Source organism: Haliaeetus albicilla, chromosome W (genome assembly GCF_947461875.1).
Source record: "Haliaeetus albicilla chromosome W, bHalAlb1.1, whole genome shotgun sequence".
NCBI classification, from domain to species: Eukaryota; Metazoa; Chordata; class Aves; order Accipitriformes; family Accipitridae; genus Haliaeetus; species Haliaeetus albicilla.
The window spans coordinates 25,061,609-25,081,720 of NC_091515.1; the positions used below are offsets into that span (position 1 = coordinate 25,061,609).

The window sequence follows — 20,112 nt, forward strand, 5'->3', positions numbered from 1 at the left end:
CCCCTTGCCTGTTGAAATCACATTTTAATTGCTTTTTTTTTTTCATTTCCTTGTTAAAACATATCTGATGTTAAATTTCACCAGTTGGAAAACAATTCTCAGGTGGGATGCCCAGTCATTTCTGAGACAGATGAAGACATAATTCATTGCTTTGGTTGAGGGAAGAACTGATCATCTTGAAGAGAACTACTACACCTTTCTCAATAATGTGCTTTGGAAATCCCACAGGAAGGTAGTCTTAAAAACAGATTCATTTTAAATTACACACAGCAATGCTCTCTCCAGGTTCAGGTTTTTGCCATAAATATTGTATGCCACCATCTTAAAAGTATGATCAGACGCATCAACTCAGCAGCAAAACTTATAGGTTTTAGTGGAGATAAAACATTGTTTGTCATAAGCCTTTGAATATTTTCAGTCAGGTAAGGTAAACTGAGCCTACGATGCATGGAGAATTAATCTGGAGAGATAAAACCTGTAGATAGGACAGTTTTCTCTGGTTTCTATTCAGAGATACATAGATACTCTTAGGAACCTTCACACTTGGAGACATATTCACATAAATATGTACATGCACATTTGTTTGAATTAATTACCATTATTTTCTCACTTTTTTTTTTTGACAGTTTCACTTTTCCTCTCTTCTACAGGCAGCCCAATCGCACGAGGCCAATGACTATGGCAAGATTACAGCAGTTATATCATAATTAGCCATTCATCCACTTTCAGTTTTTTACAGATGGTTTCTCCCATGCATGTGCTATACAGGGTTTTACTGTCACAGCTCCTCACCTAGGAACACCTACTTGGATGCAAAGCAGGATCTCCAATGTTGCATACCATTTTATCATACAAAACCAAGATTGAAATGACACTGAATACACTGCACAGCAGCAGTTTCTGCCAGATTGATAACAACAGTTGAAACATTTACTGTACAGAAAGCCAGTGCAACTACAAGGCACTGTACCAAAGTAAGCAGATGTATAGTTAAGCTTGTTGCCATCGGTTCTGAAAACAGAGGCTGGAAAAAAAAGAGCTGTTTTAAGATAACAATAAGTAACAGAGGAAAACACTATGAGCCTAGACGCATGGAAAGGCTATGGCAAAGCACATGTCTGGGTTAAGGAAGATTAAAATGGTGAGAAAGAGAGTGTGTTCCCAGTGCAGTATGGTGAGGAGAGCTGTTCAATCACAGCCTTAATTTCTGCTTGGAAGCAAGGAGCACAGCTCTGACAATTTCTGAATTAGGTTATTTTCCTGTTCTTTTCAGGTCACAACTATATTTAAATCATATATTACACATGTGGGATAATGTCATGGCTATTTGGAATAAACTCCATGAGATTCAGGTTAGAAATAACTCATTAAATATAACGTGCAGTTGGAAAAGCCATTTCTACACTGCCATCTCAGTTCCTCAGCACTCACTAAATAGGTTTATACATTTGCATCTTACTCCCTAAGTGGTTAATTCAGACCATTTTATGCTTATAAAGCAGAACCTTGTTCCTAATTAACTATTAAACCATTATTCCATTGTCCTCAGAAACCTACTTAAACAAGTAGTGTCCCAGATATTTTATTGTATTAAAAGGTAGTCAAATTTGATCAAAATCAGAACATGATCCTCAGCCCATTGACATGTGGTGAATTCTGTATCATTTCAGTCCTGGTCTTATTTGATAAAATGCCCAGATGAACTAAGGAACATGACAGACTGGAAGAATAAATAAAGGCAACAGTGCACGGACAGTCTATCCAGCCCAGCCAGCACAATTTCTCCAGATATCTCCCTTTTCTACCTCTCAGACCTTTCTGAGATAACTGAGGCAATGCTCTCCCACAAAATCCACATTCCTTAATTAAAACCTGCAGTTTCACCATCACACTGTTCTCTGCAGAAGAGACTGAGAGAATACATTGGTGGGTTTTTTTATTTAAAAAGCTGCTCACAGCAACTGACAACTTTCTCCTTAAAGTAGAACATAGAATTATATCAACTTGAAATCTAATGAATTATCTTTTCACCCTTTAATACATGACTATTTAATTTAAGAAATTAAATGCTTCTTGTAGCCAAATGTTAGGAAAAAGTTAAAATTGTTCATACCCAGCTTCTACCCGTACACTTTTATGATTTGTCTTTCCTGTATAATTTGTTCCTCAACTTTCAATTAGTAATGATGTCTTATAAGGGCATCTTGTTGCTTTCTTAAAAAAAAATAAAAAAGTATTAGATATTATTACAGTGGATTACAAATCTCCCATTATGCTCCCATCAGGGCATATTTTACCACGTAGACTAGCAACCCAACTTCACATTTGTCTTCTAAAACTTTATTTTAAAAGTAAGTCTATTTAAGACAGCATAAAATGGCCATAATGTATCCCTATAACAATCTCTAAAGATGACTTGACCTAGCAGCTATATAAAGAGAATACCAAGACAAATTAAAATCTGGGCACAAATCTAAGGTATTTATTCAACTGACTTCTTTACATGCAAAAATCTATTGGTATTATGCAAACAAACACAGAGGGAAAAGATCTCACAAGGCATTAGTGACAAGCTGAGAATATCTTTTAGTTAAATTACTGTTGCTGAGTAATTTAGAAGTGAAAAAAGTCATTCTGAACTGGTCACAATTAATACAAAGCTGAAAATGCAGAGATACCTGAATGGACTGTGTTTAGCCTACAAAGAAAAAAACCCTAAAATTATCATTCTTGTTAAAATACAGTGGAAAAAAATGAAAAAAACAATTCACGGGTTCCCCTTCTGTCTCATCACTGCAGGAACCAAAGGCAGCTTGTAACATGTGCGGTCACCACAGGAAGGACTCTGCAACATCGCAGCGTCCAACCAATGAATCACGATCCAGATCAGGGCCTGCCCAAACAGATCTTTGTCCATCATCACCTTCTCTGACAGCTCTTCAGCTCCAGGGAAGGAGTACGACAACTTGGTGAGCAGCCGTCAGCTCTGTCTTGCAAGAGAACTGAACATCCCCTACCTCCCCTCCCGCCTGATGTGGGGTGCATCCATCAGGTCATTACCCTGTGAAAGCCAAGGGGTCTTTTTGCTTGTGTTAAAAGCTTAGGATGGAAGAACAAGAGGCTTTTTTCCAAATCTGCAACTAGGAGCAATGCGTGCAAGCTCTAGTAGGTGCAAACCAAGGAATTATCTCCAGAATAGCTTAAAAAAAAAATGAACAACAAATTAGACCTTAAAAATTCTTCTAAAAAACCTGTTATGCTTTGTGGGGAGAGATTTGAAGGAATCAGACAGGACGGCGGGCACTGCTCCCTTGTTAGAAGGGGATGTGCTGGAACTTGTAGGCTATAAACCTTGGGAGGCCTGATAAGGGAAACAGAGAGGCACCGATGTGGTGGAGAATTACTGACCCGTGAGTCATGCTCGATAAAGGGCTGGAACTTAGAGTCTTTTGCAAAAATAGCTTAGTTGCTGACAGTCCAATTGCTAAAGTTTAAGTAGCTACCAATTAGCGTGCGCTGATAAGAACTTTGGAGCATAATAACCAATCAGTTTAAAAAACAACGCGTCTTCTAATTTTCTATATAAACGAGTGTTATATACAATAAAACGACTCTCTGCTTGCATCAAGCTGTGTCCCGTCTCTCAATTGCGGCAAATTGGTGACCCCGAGGTGATAGGGTCCAGGAACCACCTATCTGCGTGGCATGCTGCGAGTCCCACAGAACGTTGAATGAGCTGCTGAAAGGAAGCAGGAGCTGGCTGGCCTGAAATCCCTCCGGAGTAGAGAGGTGAGCTGTGGGAAACATGGGGAATCAAGCGTCTTCCCCGGAAAGAGACGTATATGAGCTTATGAAAGCTCTTCTTCAAAAGCATGGGAAAGTTATCTCCAGGCATGATCTTAAAGCCATGCTTAAATGGGTACAAATGAAGATACCCGCTGTAACTGCTTCTAGTATCTTTACGCGGGAACTTTGGGATGATGTGGGGGTGAAGTTGTGGGACTCTGCCACATCGGGGGATGTAGAAGCACAGCGTATGCTTCCGTGGTGGAGGATCATTTTTCAAACCCTAAAAGCTCAAGAGGAGAGTGATAATGGCGACGTAAAGACTAAAGGGAATGCCCCCACGGTCCCTTCTCTGCCTTCAGAAAGTCAAAATTGCCGAGGACCCCCAGAGGTCGGCGCTGCAAGTTATCCTCGGGAGGAGGACCCCCTTGATCCGGGGCTGGTAGACCCCGAGAAGGAGCCAGACTTATATCCCCCTGACCCACACGACGTGTGGGCTAACATAAGACGCCAAGCCTTAAAGGAAGGGGATCTCGAGATTGCCAAAATGATAGTTGCCCCCGTAATCTTTCAGGGCCGGGGGGTACAATGGGAAGCCTTATCCTTTCCCGTAATTAAGGAACTGCACCGTACCGTCACTGAGCATGGGCTTTCCTCTCCTTATTTTGCGAGCCTGTTATCTTCTGTTTTTGATACTTATGTTATGACTCCTCATGATTTAAAGTCTCTAGCAAAATTACTGTTAACTCCGACTCAGTTTACGCTGTGGGAGTCACATTGGAGGGGGGGGCTCCAGGCACTTCTTCTCACGTTTGCGGGTCATGCTAATCCAGTTGTGGCTGCATTAACCATAGAACATCTTACTGGCACCGGTCAGCACGCTGATCCGGTAGCCCAGGCACGGGATATCCCTCGGGAGGCTCTTGAAGCGGTCCGTGAAGAAGCGAAAAAGGCTTTTTTTAAGGTCCCTGACACACAAAAGCCACAGAAAGCTTTTACAACTATTACTCAAGGACCCCAAGAGCCCTATATGCAATTTATTGATAGATTAAAACAGGCTCTGGAGCGTCAGATAGACAATGCGGAAGCGCGAGAAATTTTGTTGTTGAAACTGGCTGTAGAAAATGCTAATGTGGATTGTAAAAAGCTCCTGAAATCCTTCCCTAAACCGAATCCTACACTGATTGAAATGGTGGAAGCTTGTAATAGAATTGGCACCGTGGATCATAAATTTGAGGCCATGGCTGCTGCCTTTGCAGCCATGCGCGGTCCGTCAGGTTTGGGGAATTGCTACGGCTGTGGCAAACCAGGGCATTTAAAAAAGAACTGCCTGGCTATGAATACGGGAGCTAGGTACCAAGCCCCTGGGGTTTGCCCTAGATGCCGAAAAGGGCGTCATTATGCTAATCAATGTCGGTCTAAGTATGATTTTCAGGGTCAACTGATACAGGGAAACTGGTTGCGGAGCGCGGGGCAGCAACACGCGCAGACACAAGTACCGCAGCCAACGTTCCAACTCCCACGGAGGGAAGCAGCAGTGCCTCAAGTCTTCGTCCAGCAACAGCCGGGAGTGCCGCATTGGACCTGGCAACTGCCCACACAGTAACGTTACTTGATTGTTCAGTTCACTTGCTGTCGACAAATATTTCGGGACCCTTGCCCCCAAAACCACAAGCGCTGTTGTTAGGGAGATCATCTACCACATTGTCAGGGCTTTTTGTATTACCAGGGGTCGTTGATTCTGATAGTACTGATGAAATTAAAATTATGGCTTGGACTCCGTTTCCTCCCTGCACGATACCTAAAGGTAGTCGTGTAGCGCAATTAATATTGATTCCGGCGGGGACAAACTCCCCCATTCCTAGTCAATCTCCTCAAAGGCGGGGAGGGTTTGGGTCTACAGGGAACCCACAAATTCTATGGGTGCAATCTATTTCTCAGAACCAACCCGTATGTCAATGTACCCTTATCCATGGAGGGCAACAAGTAGTACTAAATGGAATTATTGATACTGGAGCCGATGTCACGGTAATATCTCTGGCTAAGTGGCCTCCACAATGGCCTCTGGCTAATGTTTCCCACGTATTGGCGGGACTTGGAGGAACTGGTAACAGCCGCCAAAGTGTGGAATTAATCCAAATCCAAGGTCCAGAGGGGCATATAGCCTCTGTTAAACCTTTTGTGTTACCCGTCCCTATGATTCTGTGGGGGCGTGATGTGCTGTCCCAGTGGGGAATGTCCATTCGGACCCATTTTTAGAAGGGGCCATTGAAGCGCGCGACACCCTTAAATTGACATGGAAGACCAATACCCCTATTTGGGTAGATCAATGGCCCCTACCACTGGAAAAGCTTTGCGCCCTCCAAGAATTAGTTATGGAACAGTTAACAAAAGGGCATATTGTGCCTTCTACCAGTCCTTGGAACTCGCCTATTTTTGTAATTAAAAAACAAACCGGCAGGTGGCGCTTGCTCCACGACCTCAGAAAAATTAATGACGCTATGGCAGACATGGGAGCCCTCCAACCAGGACTCCCGTCCCCCACTATGATTCCTCGAAATTGGTATTTGACTGTTATCGACCTTAAAGATTGCTTTTTTAATATCCCACTACACTCCGAGGATGCTCCTAAATTTGCCTTTTCAGTTCCAAGCATCAACATGCAAGCCCCGTTGCAAAGATACCAGTGGGTTGTGCTGCCACAAGGAATGAAGAATAGTCCTACAATTTGTCAGTGGTATGTAGCTAAAGTACTTAGTCTGGTTAGGATTGCGACGCCTAGTGTCTTGTTATACCATTATATGGATGACATCTTGGTGGCCACACAACATCATGAGGTCATGGAGGAAGCTGTAGCCCTTGTCACGGCTGCCGTCAACTCGGCAGGCCTCTGTATTGCGCCAGAAAAAATTCAAATTACTGGCATCCCTCATTTCCCTACAGGTCAATCTCTAATTGAACGTTCTCACCAGTCTTTGAAGCGCTTATTACAACAACAGAAAGGGGGAGTAGGGATTGCCACCCCTGAGGGTTCGACATTTTAACGCGAATACTTCATTTGAGACACGAGTTAAAGCCCCAGTGTTGGTTCGCGACCCAGAAACAGGTAAAATAATGGGACCATATCCTCTTGTCACGTGGGGAAGAGGTTATGCTTGTGTCTCCACACAGAAAGGCCCCAGGTGGATTCCAGCAAAGAACGTGCGTCCTTTCTGTGAATCCTTGCCTCGAGCGCCCGACGAGCCCAGCGGGGACTCTGCTCAACCCCCAGATCATCCTCCTGAACAACAACTCCCTGACCATCTTGAGGCTACGGAGGACACCTACGGAACTTAGTTATGCTTTAGCCGTCTTTATTCTCTTATTGCTTTTTTTACCCTGCTTGTTACAATGTTTGCAACGATTGATAGAGCGCTCCATGAAAAAGATTTTTTTTCTGCAACAGGAGGGGGGAGATGTGGGGAGAGATTTGAAGGAATCAGACAGGACGGCGGGCACTGCTCCCTTGTTAGAAGGGGATGTGCTGGAACTTGTAGGCTATAAACCTTGGGAGGCCTGATAAGGGAAACAGAGAGGCACCGATGTGGTGGAGAATTACTGACCCGTGAGTCATGCTCGATAAAGGGCTGGAACTTAGAGTCTTTTGCAAAAATAGCTTAGTTGCTGACAGTCCAATTGCTAAAGTTTAAGTAGCTACCAATTAGCGTGCGCTGATAAGAACTTTGGAGCATAATAACCAATCAGTTTAAAAAACAACGCGTCTTCTAATTTTCTATATAAACGAGTGTTATATACAATAAAACGACTCTCTGCTTGCATCAAGCTGTGTCCCGTCTCTCAATTGCGGCAATGCTTCAGTGTCAAAGACAGGCTGACACAGTTCTGATCATTTTCAAAACTGATTGACTGGCATCACCTAGAAATGCTACTGCAGGGGTGAACCCACCTTCTTCGGTCTACAGCCAAGACTCCCAGCAACAGGGCCATTACTATAGAAGTCAGACAAACACTCATATAAAGAAGAAAACATTATCTTCCAGCATTTGAGTTCAGGGAAATCTATCTCAGGCTATGTTCTACATGGTTTATCTCCTAGGGAAAACATCATTGCCACACAATTACTCTATTGGCATATGCACACAAGAAAGGCAGCTTAGTTTGCACAGTCTTAAAAAAGGGGGTAAAAACATGAAACAAGAAACTTTACACTTGTAACACTTCCTATTTTACTCTGTAGGGAGATGGATTATTCCTCCCATGAAAGTGATTATGCTTAGATCATAAAGAAGGAAATTGAAAAACAGAATACTCTATGACTTGCTTGTATTTCAATAATTGCCTGCTCTACAAATGTGCTGTTCTTTTTCGGCAGTTAGTACTGTTATTAGGAGACCATGGATCATAATGCCTTATAATTGTCTGTATCATTTATGTGTATTTTCCTACTGTTGTACAGAATTTAAAAGAGTGAAAAATAAAAACTTGAGAGTATGCTCCAACATTTACATCAGTGATATTTCATGGATGTATGCTTTAGCTGTAATAATGTATATTTTTCTAAAATAAATAATTTTCATTGAAATACAGAAAAAAGCTCATGAGGTTCAACAAGGCCAAGTGCCAGGTCCTGCACTTGGGTCATAACTACCCAATGCAACGCTATGGGCTTGGGGAAGAGTGGCTGGAAAGCTGCCCAGTGGAAAAGGACGTGGGGATATTGGTAGACAGCCAGCTGAATATGAGCTGGCAGTGTGCCCAGGTGGCCAAGAAGGCCAATAGCATCCTGGCCTGCATCAGAAATAGTGTGGCCAGCAGGACTAGGGAAGTGATTGTCCCTTTGTACTCGGTACTGTTGAGGCCGTGCCTCAAATACTGTGTTCGGTTTTGGGCCCCTCACTACCAAAAAGACATTGAGGTGCTGGAGCATGTCCAAAGAAGAACAACGAAGCTGGTGAAGGGTCTAGAGACCAAGTCTTATGAGGAGCGGCTGAGGGAACTGGGGTTGTTTAGTCTGGAGAAAAGGAGGCTGAGGGGACACCTTCTCACTCTCTACAACTACCTGAAAGGAGGTTGTAGTGAGGTGGGTGTTGGTCTCTTTTCCCTAGTAACAAGGGATAGGATGAGAGGAAACAGCCTCAAGTTGTGCCAGGAGAGGTTTAGATTGGATATTAGGAAAAATGTTTTCACTGAAAGGGTTGTCAAGCATTGGAACAGGCTTCCCAGTGAAGCAGTTGAGTCACCATCCCTGGAGGTATTTAAAAGACGTGTAGATGGGGCACTTACGGACATGGTTTAGTGGTGGACTTAGCAGTGTTAGGTTAACAGTTGGACCTGATGATCTTAAGGGTCTTTTCTAACCTAAATGATTCTATGCTCAGTGTATTGGCTTTGTGTGGCAAGGTTTTGGTAGTGGGGGGGGGGGTTACAGGGGTGGCTTCTGTAAGAAGCTGCTGGAAGCTTCCCCTGTGTCTGACAGAGCCAATACAGCTGGCTCTAAGATGGACCTGCTGCTGGCCAAGGCCGAGACAATCAGTGATAGCGGTAACACCTCTGTGATAACATTTTTAAGAAGGAAAAAAGTAGCGGGACAGACAGAAACAGCAGCCAGAGAGAGGAGTGAGAACATGTCACAGAAACAACCCTGCAGACACCAAGGTCAGTGAAAAAGGAGGGGGAGGAGGTGCTCCAGGCGCCAGAGCAGAGATTCCCCTGCAGCCCGTGGTGAAGACCCTGGTGAGGCAGGCTGTCCCCCTGCAGCCCAGGGAGGTCCATGGTGGGGCAGATATCCACCTGCAGCCCGGGGAGGACCCCACACCGGAGCAGGTGGAAAGCCTGAAGGAGGCTGTGACCCCATGGGAAACCCGTGCTGGAGCAGGCTCCTGGCAGGACCTGCGGATCTGTGGAAAGAGTAGCCCACGCTGGAGCAGGTTTTCTGGCAGGACTTGTGACCCCGTGGGGGACCCACGCTGGAGCGGTGTGCTCCTGAAGGACTGCACCCCTTGGAAGGGACCCATGCTGGAGCAGTTTGTGAAGAACTGCAGCCCATGGGAAGGGCCCATGTTGGAGAAGTTCGTGGAGGACTGTCTCCCATGGGAGGGACACCATGCTGGAGCAGGGGAAGAGTGTGAGGAATCCTCCTTCTGAAGAGGATGGAGCGGCAGAGACAACGTGTGATGAACTGACCGCAACCCCCATTCCCCATCCCCCTGCGCCACTGGGGGGTTTGGTAGAGAATCCGGGAGTGAAGTTGTGCCTGGGAAGAAGGGAGGGGTGGAGGGAAGGTGTTCTGAGATTTGGTTTTATTTCTCATTACCCTACTCTGGTTGATTTGTAATAAATTGAGTTAATTTTCCCCAAGCTGAGTCTGTTTTGCCCATGATGGTAATTGGTGAGTGATCTCTCCTGTCCTTATCTCGACCCATGAGCCCTTTGTTATATTTTCTCTCCCCTGTCCAGCTGAGGAGGTGGGAGTGATAGAACAGCTTTGGTGGGCACCTGGCGTTCAGCCAGGGTCAACCCACCACACTCAGAAGTTCATAGAATCAGAATGTTTTGGGTTGAATGGGACCTTTAAAGGTCATCTAGTCCAACCCTCCTGCAATGAGCAGGGACATTTTCAACTAGATCAGGTTGCTCAGAGCCCTGTTCAACCTGACCTTGAATGTTTCCAGGGTTGAGGCCTCTACCACCTCTCTGGACAACCTGTGCCAGTGTTTCACCACCCTCATTGTAAAAAATTTCTTCCTTATATCTAGTCTGAATCTACCCTCTTTTAATTTAAAACCATTACCCCTTGTCCTGTCACTACAGGACCTATTAAAAAGTCTATCCCCATCTTTCTTAGAAGACCACTTTAAGTATTATAAGGCTGCAATAAGGTCTCCCCAGAGCCTTCTCTTCTCCAGGCTGAACAACCCCAACTCTCTCAGCCTGTCCTCATAGGAGAGGTGCTCCAGCCCTCTGATCATCTTCATGGCCATCCTCTGGACCCACTCCAACAGGTCCATGTCTGTCTTGTACTGAGGACCCCAGAGCTGGATGCAGTACTCCAGGTGGGGGCTCACCAGAGCAGAGTAGAGGGGCGGAGTCACCTCCCTCAACCTGCTGGCCACGCTTCTTTTGATGCAGCCCAGGATACAGTTGGCTTTCTGGGTTGCGAGCGCACATTGCCAGCTCATGTCCAGCTTTTCATCCACCAGTACCCCCAAGTCCTTCTCTGCAAGGACTGCTCTCAGTCCCTTCATCCCCCAGCCTGTATTGATACTGGGGGTTGCCCCCACCCAGGTGCAGGCCCTTGCACTTGGCCTTGTTGAACTTCATGAGGCTCACATGGGCCCACTTCTCAAGCTTGTCCAGGTCCCTCTGGATGGCATCCCATCCCTCAGGCATGTCAACTGCACCACTCAGGTTGGTGTCATCAAGTTCTGGGAATACATTTCATTAAATGCTTGAGCTTTAGCAATAGCTAGAATGGATATCAACGGTTGTGTAGGTTCACGAGCCTTGAAAAGGTTTGGCAAATTGAAAACCAGATTTCAGTACAAGTCAAACCAAAATAAGACATGGCTGCAATTTACAATTATTATATATTTTGCTAGATGATTTTTTTCAAAACATAACCTTTTTTGCATATCTTGCGATAAGTATTCAGTCACTTTAAAATTTGTTCTAATTCTAAATAATCAGGCATTGCAGAACAAGAAAGACTTAGGGTACAGTTTTAGAAGTAACACTTTTATTTATTCATACATCTACTAGATTTTGTCCTGTGATTAGAATAGCTTTAAGCAAAGCTATTAAATCTGTTTTTTAAGCAGCTTTTGGAAAATACTGTTATTTGAAAGAATCGGTAAATTTATATCATAGGCAAATATAAAGCCAAGTGGCATATCATTCGACATCTCTTAACTGAAACAAAAAAAAAGAAAAATTCATATTTAAGAATGTAAATTAGTTATTGTAATGATGTATTTATTCCTAATTGTTCATCTTTTATTTTTAATTGTTCAGTTATCTATGAGCATTGGTAACTAAGAATAACTTACCAGTTGCATGCAAACCTATGTAAAATGTTCAGGGGTCAGCAGCTTAAGCGGTCTCAGTCTCTTTGAGAAGTATTTTACAAAAAAAGAATTATGAATTTGATCATTCAACATTCTATAATTATTTCATCTCAAGCAAACATATTTTCTTCTATGGCTTTGGTTTGAAGTTAATTACTGTCTAGTTCTCTGCGTATTCACTTCCTGATCATGTCAGGAATATGTTATTGGTTCTCTCATACTATATTCTCTGAATTTAATAAAGTTAAAGTAAATAAGAAGTCCAGTACTTCCTGTTTGGTATTTTTAGGAACCTATGCTAAAAAAATAAATAAATCCAAAACAACCCCCCTGTAAGAAATTATTGCAAAACTATAATTTCTGCAACCAGTAATTTAAATAACAAATTTGTCCTTACATGTTATATTATATAATTTTGTTTAAATAAGTATATGATCTATTTGTCAACATCTGGGTTGTAAAAGACTGGCATATTAGATATTGTAGCTAAAACCAGTTTTAGGACAATGTGAATTTGCAAATTCAGTAAATAAATTCCTGCCAAGATATCTCCTGTCCCCTTGTTTAAGTGTTTCTTCTCATTTCCACTGAGTCATTCATTTGGATAAACTATTAACATCAGACATATTAATATATCAGTCAGATTTCATATATATCGCACCACAGGCTATAGCTTTGTTCCCTCATAACAGTTAAGGAGAAAGCTTCTACAATGCATACATTATTTACCTCGATATTACTCTATGTGGCTGTTAGCAGCTTGATCCTGATTTAATTGATTTAAGTGATGTGAAAATAAATGAAGAAAAGGAACCATGTTTCACTAGTATCATATAAAAGTCTTTTAAATTTTTGCCTACTCATCTTAAAGTTCAGGATACTAACCAATTGAAGTCCAGGTATGTGATACTAAAAAAGGAAAAGCTCAAATAATTTCAACATGTCTTTTCTGTTTGAGGATGTATAAATACCTCAGTGGAATAAAAGCCTTATTATACATCCTGGTTTGTTCATTCATCAGTTCTCCAGGAAGTATCCTCTTGGAAGTTTATGAAGAATGAGTTTGCTGACTGTCCTCTCGATATTTTTGACATAATGCTCATTATTCTGGATCCAAATACATAGTATTTCAGATTTATCTGCACCACATTTAAAACCAACATGTCAGCCCATATGCAAAACCTATTTGATCCTTTTAACTACACACAGTCACTAGTTCTTTGTCATAAAAATTAGTTAACAGTTGCTCCCTGTTGTGCATGTGCAAACACACACAATACAGAAAAGATTCATATCAGCAGCAAAGGTCTCACTGACTACCCCATGAGATCATCCAACTGTTGTTTCCTAATTCAGCAAAGTTCATCCCTAGCCAGTTTTGTTGTTTTAAAACATTACAATGCTATAACATACAATTTCTCCAAAGTGGTATTGAATCACCGTGCAGAAGTTTCACACTCTACATTCAAAATAATAATCAACTACTGTGATAACAAAAGCCAAATATGAAAATCCATGACCATCTTTATTTCTGATCTCTATAAGATGCTAAAGAAAAGATTAATATTTTTTTTTGCACACATTTCGGGATTTATCAAAACTTGATTCAGTCTACATATTCATCACTGTTCCCACATGTTCTCACAGTCATCAGAACTCTTTTAAAAGCAGCCAACGAGCTTCTTGCTGATTTATTGCAGGCTCAAAAAACAAAAAAATATTTCAGATCCTCTTTCACCTTCCTGAGAACATCCAGGGAGCTCTATAATATGTTATCAAACACAAAAAGATGGACTCCACTTATTTTTCAATACTTGCTAAATAAATTATCATACAAGAAATATTTCACAAGTTTTACCAGTGGAATCAAAGGTGAAGTTGCAATCAAGCAGCCTGGAGACACCAGCAGCCATTAGCTATAGATTACATGAGCCAAACACCAGCTATTGCTGGTTTGGACCACGTCTGGTCACTTCTAGTCCCACTTAGTGCTCGATTCAACTACTTTTGATTTAGAATACCTGATTTATTTTTGACAACAGATGGGAGGGGAGAAAAAAAGTATTAATTTCTCTGCTTAGTAGGGCTTTATAGTGGCAAGCTATTAACTCAAGCTACCATAAAATAATGTCATTGAATGCATTTCAGAAGGTTGTCTCTCTGTAAAACACAGAGACAAAAGCACAGCTTTATGGTAAAACCGCAAGATATGCTTAATCATTTGCCTTAGTTAAATTGAGTACAAAACTGCAGTGTTCTATTTCTGTGTCAAAAATATAGTTACACTGCATTACAGGGAGGCAAAAAGAAATAGAATTTACAAAATACATTAATAAAAAATAATGACCTATTTCAGGAGGGTTTTGAGAAACAACTATAAATTTATTAGACTTTGATACTTAGTATCATCCAGCATCATGCCATTTTTAAATATAATCTGACATTATTTGTGAGATGGCTTTGCATTTAGGTTTCTATTAAACTGGAAAGTGAACACAATACTTTAAAAATGAGATAACCAGCAGAAAAAGCACCAGAAATGGTACCAAATAATCCTTCAATATTCACTTAAATAAATCTTTATTAATATAGGTAAATAAATTTATGCAAATCTATTTTAACAATGTTTCTGTGAAAATGCTTTACAAAATAATTCTCATTACACTTGCTACAAGAAAGGTTTAGAAAACAGCAGTTATTTTTCCTATGTTTTTAGCACTTCCTTTTAAAACATATTATGATATTTAGAACTACAGAAATGGGGACAAGCAAGAAATGAAATGACTGAATCATGGTGCTGTGTGCCAAAGCATTAAACACTTCCTAGCCATGAGCATGCCAAATTAGGGAATGCCATAATTTCCTGGAAACATCACCATGCCAAATTGGCAGGCAGCATAAGGTCACGTCTGGAAATAGTGGAGTTGACAGTTTAGAAAGAAATGACTCAAAATTTGAACTACCCATTTTTTATGAAGAAGGTCAGCATTCAATATATTCAGCCTACATACAACCTTAAAACAATGAGCGTTCTAGGAAATCTACTCAATTATAAATGGTTTCAATTTTTCCTGAAATAGAAAAATATGAACATGTATTTTAAGTTCTCTGTGATTACAAGAGTATTAACTTCATAAGTCTAAGTGCTAGTCACCAAACTCAAATGGAGATTTAGGTGGTTGCTAAAATTTCTAATATTCTCAAAAGGAGCCCATCCATGCTCATTGTGCTGATGGTCCCAAACATATTTTTGGTCTCTGTGGTTAGCAGACAGAAGATGGTTACTCCTTTGTGCTTTTTTCCAACAAGGCTTTTCTACTACCACCTGTGTGTAATTACACTAACTGGGGAGTAAAAACTCTTTATTCCATTCTGGTTTGTGTGTAGCTCTTTGGAGAGACCTGAATAGTTTTTTGTAGGAATAAGAACTTAGCAAATGATGTTATAACCATATATAGCTTACCTCTTCCCACTGGTGTATGTATCTAATCAGTCTTGAAAGGCGTAATAAACGTAACAGGCTGAGGATTTTTGTAAATCTCACAATACGAAGTGCTCTTGCTGTCTTGTAAACCTCCGAATCCATTCCTTTTTCTACAATGAGAAAGATATAATCCACTGGTATTGATGAGATGAAGTCAACCACAAACCAGCTTTTTAAGTAATTCATCTTAATAATTTTAGGGTCCAGTATTATTTCAGAGCTGTCTTCATTTACAGTCCCAGTTCTAAAATTCATTATCAAGTCCAATAGAAAAACAGTGTCTGATGCCACATTGAAAATAATCCATGGTGTTGTTGTTTGTTCTGTGAAGAACGTGATTCCAACTGGTATAATGACAAGGTTTCCAACCATCATTATGAGCATGATTAAGTCCCAGTAAAACCTAAAAAAAGGAAGAAACAGAACGGTTGATGTAATGTGGTCTCTATCATGCTGTTTCTTTACCTCAAGTACATTTTTGGTTCTATTCAAATTAATTACAGTACTGAAACTCGGTGTCAGTTTTGCCCAAATGAGATTAGTAATTATACTATGCTTTTGTATAGAGATACGACATATATGAGGATGCTTAAACATTTTGTTAATGCTAAGTAAACTCTCATTGTTTTAACTTATTCAATATATTCACAGTCAGTAGAGAAGACAAAGTAATTAATACGTTTCATTATGTGCGTTCCTTCTCAAGAATATGCATCTAGGATAAAGACAGTACCATAGTTTATCACTCCATGGCATATCTGAAAGGTGTGCATGTGTGGCACTCAGTAGACTTCTCCAGACTCCTGTCAAAACCTAGTTTTAGTTATATAAACACACCAATATGTCTGGTGCCAATCACAAGTGCTTTAGCAATGCAATTTTTTTTTAAGGCTTCTATCCAAATGGAAACCCAAATATGTAACAGATAACATATGAAATGTAAGTACCTCTTTGCAAATATACTCATACCATTACAGTGCTGGAATAAAATTATAGGAAGAGGAAAAAAAAAGCACTGAAGCAAAAATTAGAAACAAAAATTAGATAAGATCAAAACCTTCATCCACTTTTACAATCTGAATTGAACTTTCATGCATTTTTACAACCTGATAGTCTATCTTCTTTCACAGCTAGCTAAGAAGTCTGGACAATAATAGCTGCAACTTCCATAGCATAAAATGGATACTGCATTTCACTATTTTGTTCCAGACGTATTTAAAGGCTCCCCTCTGAATGCTGCTAACAGTGCTTGATACAGATGGTAGAGAGCCAGACTCCTAACTTTAGTATCTACTATGGAAACGGTGCATAAACCCACCTATTACATAGACCATCCATCCATCCTGATGGAAGATTTCCAGGGGATGGTAATATATGCCCAACAGTTTTTATGATAAGTCCGAAATGTTAAATTGTCAAAGAAAGTTATTCTTGTTCAATAAAAGAACTGAAACTGAATCTGAGAAAGTCTGAATCCAAAGCATAACCTCTTGTTCTGCTTGAGAACTGATCTAACTCAGTAGTCCTATATTGTACAGGTGGTTGGACTAGATGACCTCCCACAGGTTCCTCCTGACCTAAATTATTATGCAATTCTATGACTTAAATACATTTCCATGCAAGGTATCAGTATTCCTGTGTTTCCAGAACAACCCCATAAGAAACACCAATATCTTATTTACTAATAGAAACATTGCAAGAACTACATGGACACCAGAGCAGTGTGAAGAGGAGCAGCAGCAAAGACACACAAGAAATGGACAAGGACAAGGAAAGACTACAGCTTCCCCAAGTGACTGAGCCCAGACCCACTGATTGGACAAGCCAGCAAGGGGTGGAGCCTGCACCCAGCAGCACAGGTGATTTAAACAGGCTAAAACAGTCAGCCCAGCTAACTGATGAGCATGTATATTTCCCAGTGGGGAGGTATACAGCAAAAAAGTGGTGTTCTCTGCCTCTTCTGAACTTCTAGTATCCAGTAAAACCAATGCAGACAGAGCTCCTGTTAAAGCATGTGACCACTCAGGTTTCTGGCTGTGGGATGTGTGCAGGGATATCCTTGGAGATGGAGGATGATAACAAGCAAGTCTGTGGGTGGTGTGACCAGGTGGATGAACTGCCCCGCCTGGTGGCTGAGATGCAGGAGGAAGTGGACAGATTGAGGAGCAGCTGGGAGTCTGAAAAGGAGATTGACCAATGAAGCTGTGCTCTACCATATCTATTGCACACAAGCCAACTCAGCATGGCCACTACTGATGTAGGTCCACGATCCGTTTTGTGCCAGGAGGAAAGCAGCATTACAAGGGATAGGGAGGGGTTGAGGCAAGTTACTGCATGGAGCTGTAAGAGCAATCACTCCTTACCCTCTCAGATACCTTTACAGAATAGGTATGAGGCTCTGGGTACAGTAGACAAAGGACATGATGAGACAGAAGAGGAGGAACCTATGCAAGTACTCTCAGCAAGGTCAGATCAACCAACACCTCGTGACAAGACCCACATTAAGACCAGTGCCAAAAAGAAACAGTGGCAAGTTATGATCACAGGTGACTCCCTCCTTAGTGGAACAGAGGCACCCATTTGCAGACTGGACCCTCTTTTCAGGGAAATTTGCTGCCTCCCTGGGTCCCAAATCAGGGATGTCACCAGATGACTGACAACCTTAGTACAGCCTTCGGACTATTACCCACTCCTGCTCTTTCATGTGGGTACAAGAAGTCCAAGGTCGATCAAAAGAGATTTCAGGGCCCTGGGAAGGATGCTAAAAGATTCAGGAGCACAGGCAGTGTTTTCCTCAATCCTCCCAGTAATGGGGAGAAACTTTGGAAGAAACAGGCATGCCCAAGACATCAATATCTGGCTCCAGGACTGCTGGCTCTGCCAGAACTTTGGGTTTTTTATAACCATGGAAGAGTCTTTGAAACACAAGGTATGCTGGGGCCTGATGGCATCCACTTGTCCCCATGGGGGAAATGTGTCTTTGCTCATAAGCTGGCAGGACTGATTGAGAGGGCTATAAACTAGAATTGGTGGGGGAAGGAGATACCATCAGGAGAGCTGAAGGTAAACCAAGGGTTGGCATGGCATCCCATGAGGGTGGCAATGCTAAGCGCAGCATTTGCACTGCTCCAGGGAGCACTGAGGGCTTAGGAGCACATCTGAAACACTTGTACATCAACGCATGCAGTATGATGAACAGGATGAACTGGAAGCCTTGGTCTGTTCCCAGAGCTATGATGTCATTGGTATTAGTGAGACTTGGTGGAAGGAGTCCCACGATTGGAGTGCTGGGATGGAGGGCTATAGGCTGTTCAGGAGGGACAGGCAGGGCAGGCGAGGTGGAGGAGTTTCACTGTATGTAAGGGAGAGGTTTGACTGCACGGCCCTTACGGTTAGCAATGATGTGCTTGAGAGCCTCTGGGTGAGGATTAGGGGGGTGGAAAACAAAGCAGGCGTCATAGTGGGTGTCTACTATTGATCACCCAGCCAGGATGATAGCACTGATGAGTTATTCTATAGGCAATTAGGAGAAATCTCTGGATCAATAGCCCTTGTCCTTACAGGTGAATTCAACTTCCCAGACATCAACTGGGAATACCATACTGCTGTGACGAGCAAGTCTGGGAAATCCCTGAAGCTTGTGGAAGATAATTTCTTGTCACAAGTACTCAGTGAGCCAACTAGGAAAGATGCCCTCCTAGACATGTTGTTTGTGAATAGAGATGTGGTGGTAGGTGGCTGTCTTGGATCATGAAATGGCTGAGTTTAAAATTTTCAGTGTAATGAGGAAAAATGTTTTGGTTTAACCCCAGCCAGCAACTAAGCACCACGCAGCCGCTCACTCAGTCCCCCCCACCCAGTGGGATGGGGGAGAGAATCAGAAGGAAAAAGGTAAAACTCCTGGGTTAAGATAAGAACAGTTTAATAGAACAGAAAAGAAACTAATAATGATAATAACAACAATAATAAAATTACAATAATAATAATAAAAGGATTGGAATATACAAAGCAAGTGATGCACAATGCAATTGCTCACCACTCGCCAACCCATGCCCAGTTAGTTCCCGAGCAGCGATCTGCCTCCCAGGCCAACTCCCCCCAGTTTATATACTAGACATGACGTCACATGGTATGGAATACCCCTTTGGCCACTTTGGGTCAGCTGCCCTGGCTGTGTCCCCTCCCAACTTCTTGTGCCCCTCCAGCCTTCTTGCTGGCTGGGCATGAGAAGCTGAAAAATCCTTGACTTAGTATAAACATTACTTAGCAACAACTGAAAATATCAGTGTGTTATCAACATTCTTCTCATACTGAACCCAAAACATAACACTATCCCAGCTACTAGAAAGAAAATTAACTCTATCCCAGCCAAAACCAGGAGAAAAGGTCAGCAGGGTTGCTACCCTGGATTTCAAGAGAGCCAATTTTAAGCTTTTCAGGGAGCTACTTTGCAGAGTACCCTGGGAATCTGCTTTTGAGGCCTTAGGGGTCCACGAGCGCTGGTCAGTTTTTAAGAACTACCTTTTAAAAGCACAGGAGCAGGCAATACCACTGTGTTGTAAGTCAAGCAGGCGGGGCAGAAGACCAGCTTGGCTGAACAGGGACCTCCTCGTGGAGCTCAAAAGGAAAAAGAAATTGTACGGTCTCTGGAAGCAAGGTCAGGCTTCGCAGGAAGATTACAGAGCTGTGGTTCGTCCATGCAGGGAGAAGACAGAAAAGGACAAAACTCAACTAGAATTGAAACTGGCCAGTGTTGTGTCAGGCAACAAGAAAGACTTT

The 20,112-nt window shown here is 42.1% G+C and overlaps 1 protein-coding gene across 1 annotated transcript in view; it reads right to left on the minus strand.

Annotated features, from left to right (window-relative positions):
* LOC138683343 (potassium/sodium hyperpolarization-activated cyclic nucleotide-gated channel 1-like) overlaps window positions 1-20,112 on the minus strand; it is a 255,360-nt gene that overhangs the window by 212,447 nt on the left and 22,801 nt on the right. The window contains exon 2 of the mRNA XM_069775035.1: window positions 15,313-15,736. Within this exon, the coding sequence (XP_069631136.1) occupies window positions 15,313-15,736 (424 nt within the window). The remainder of the gene's footprint in view (window positions 1-15,312; window positions 15,737-20,112) is intronic.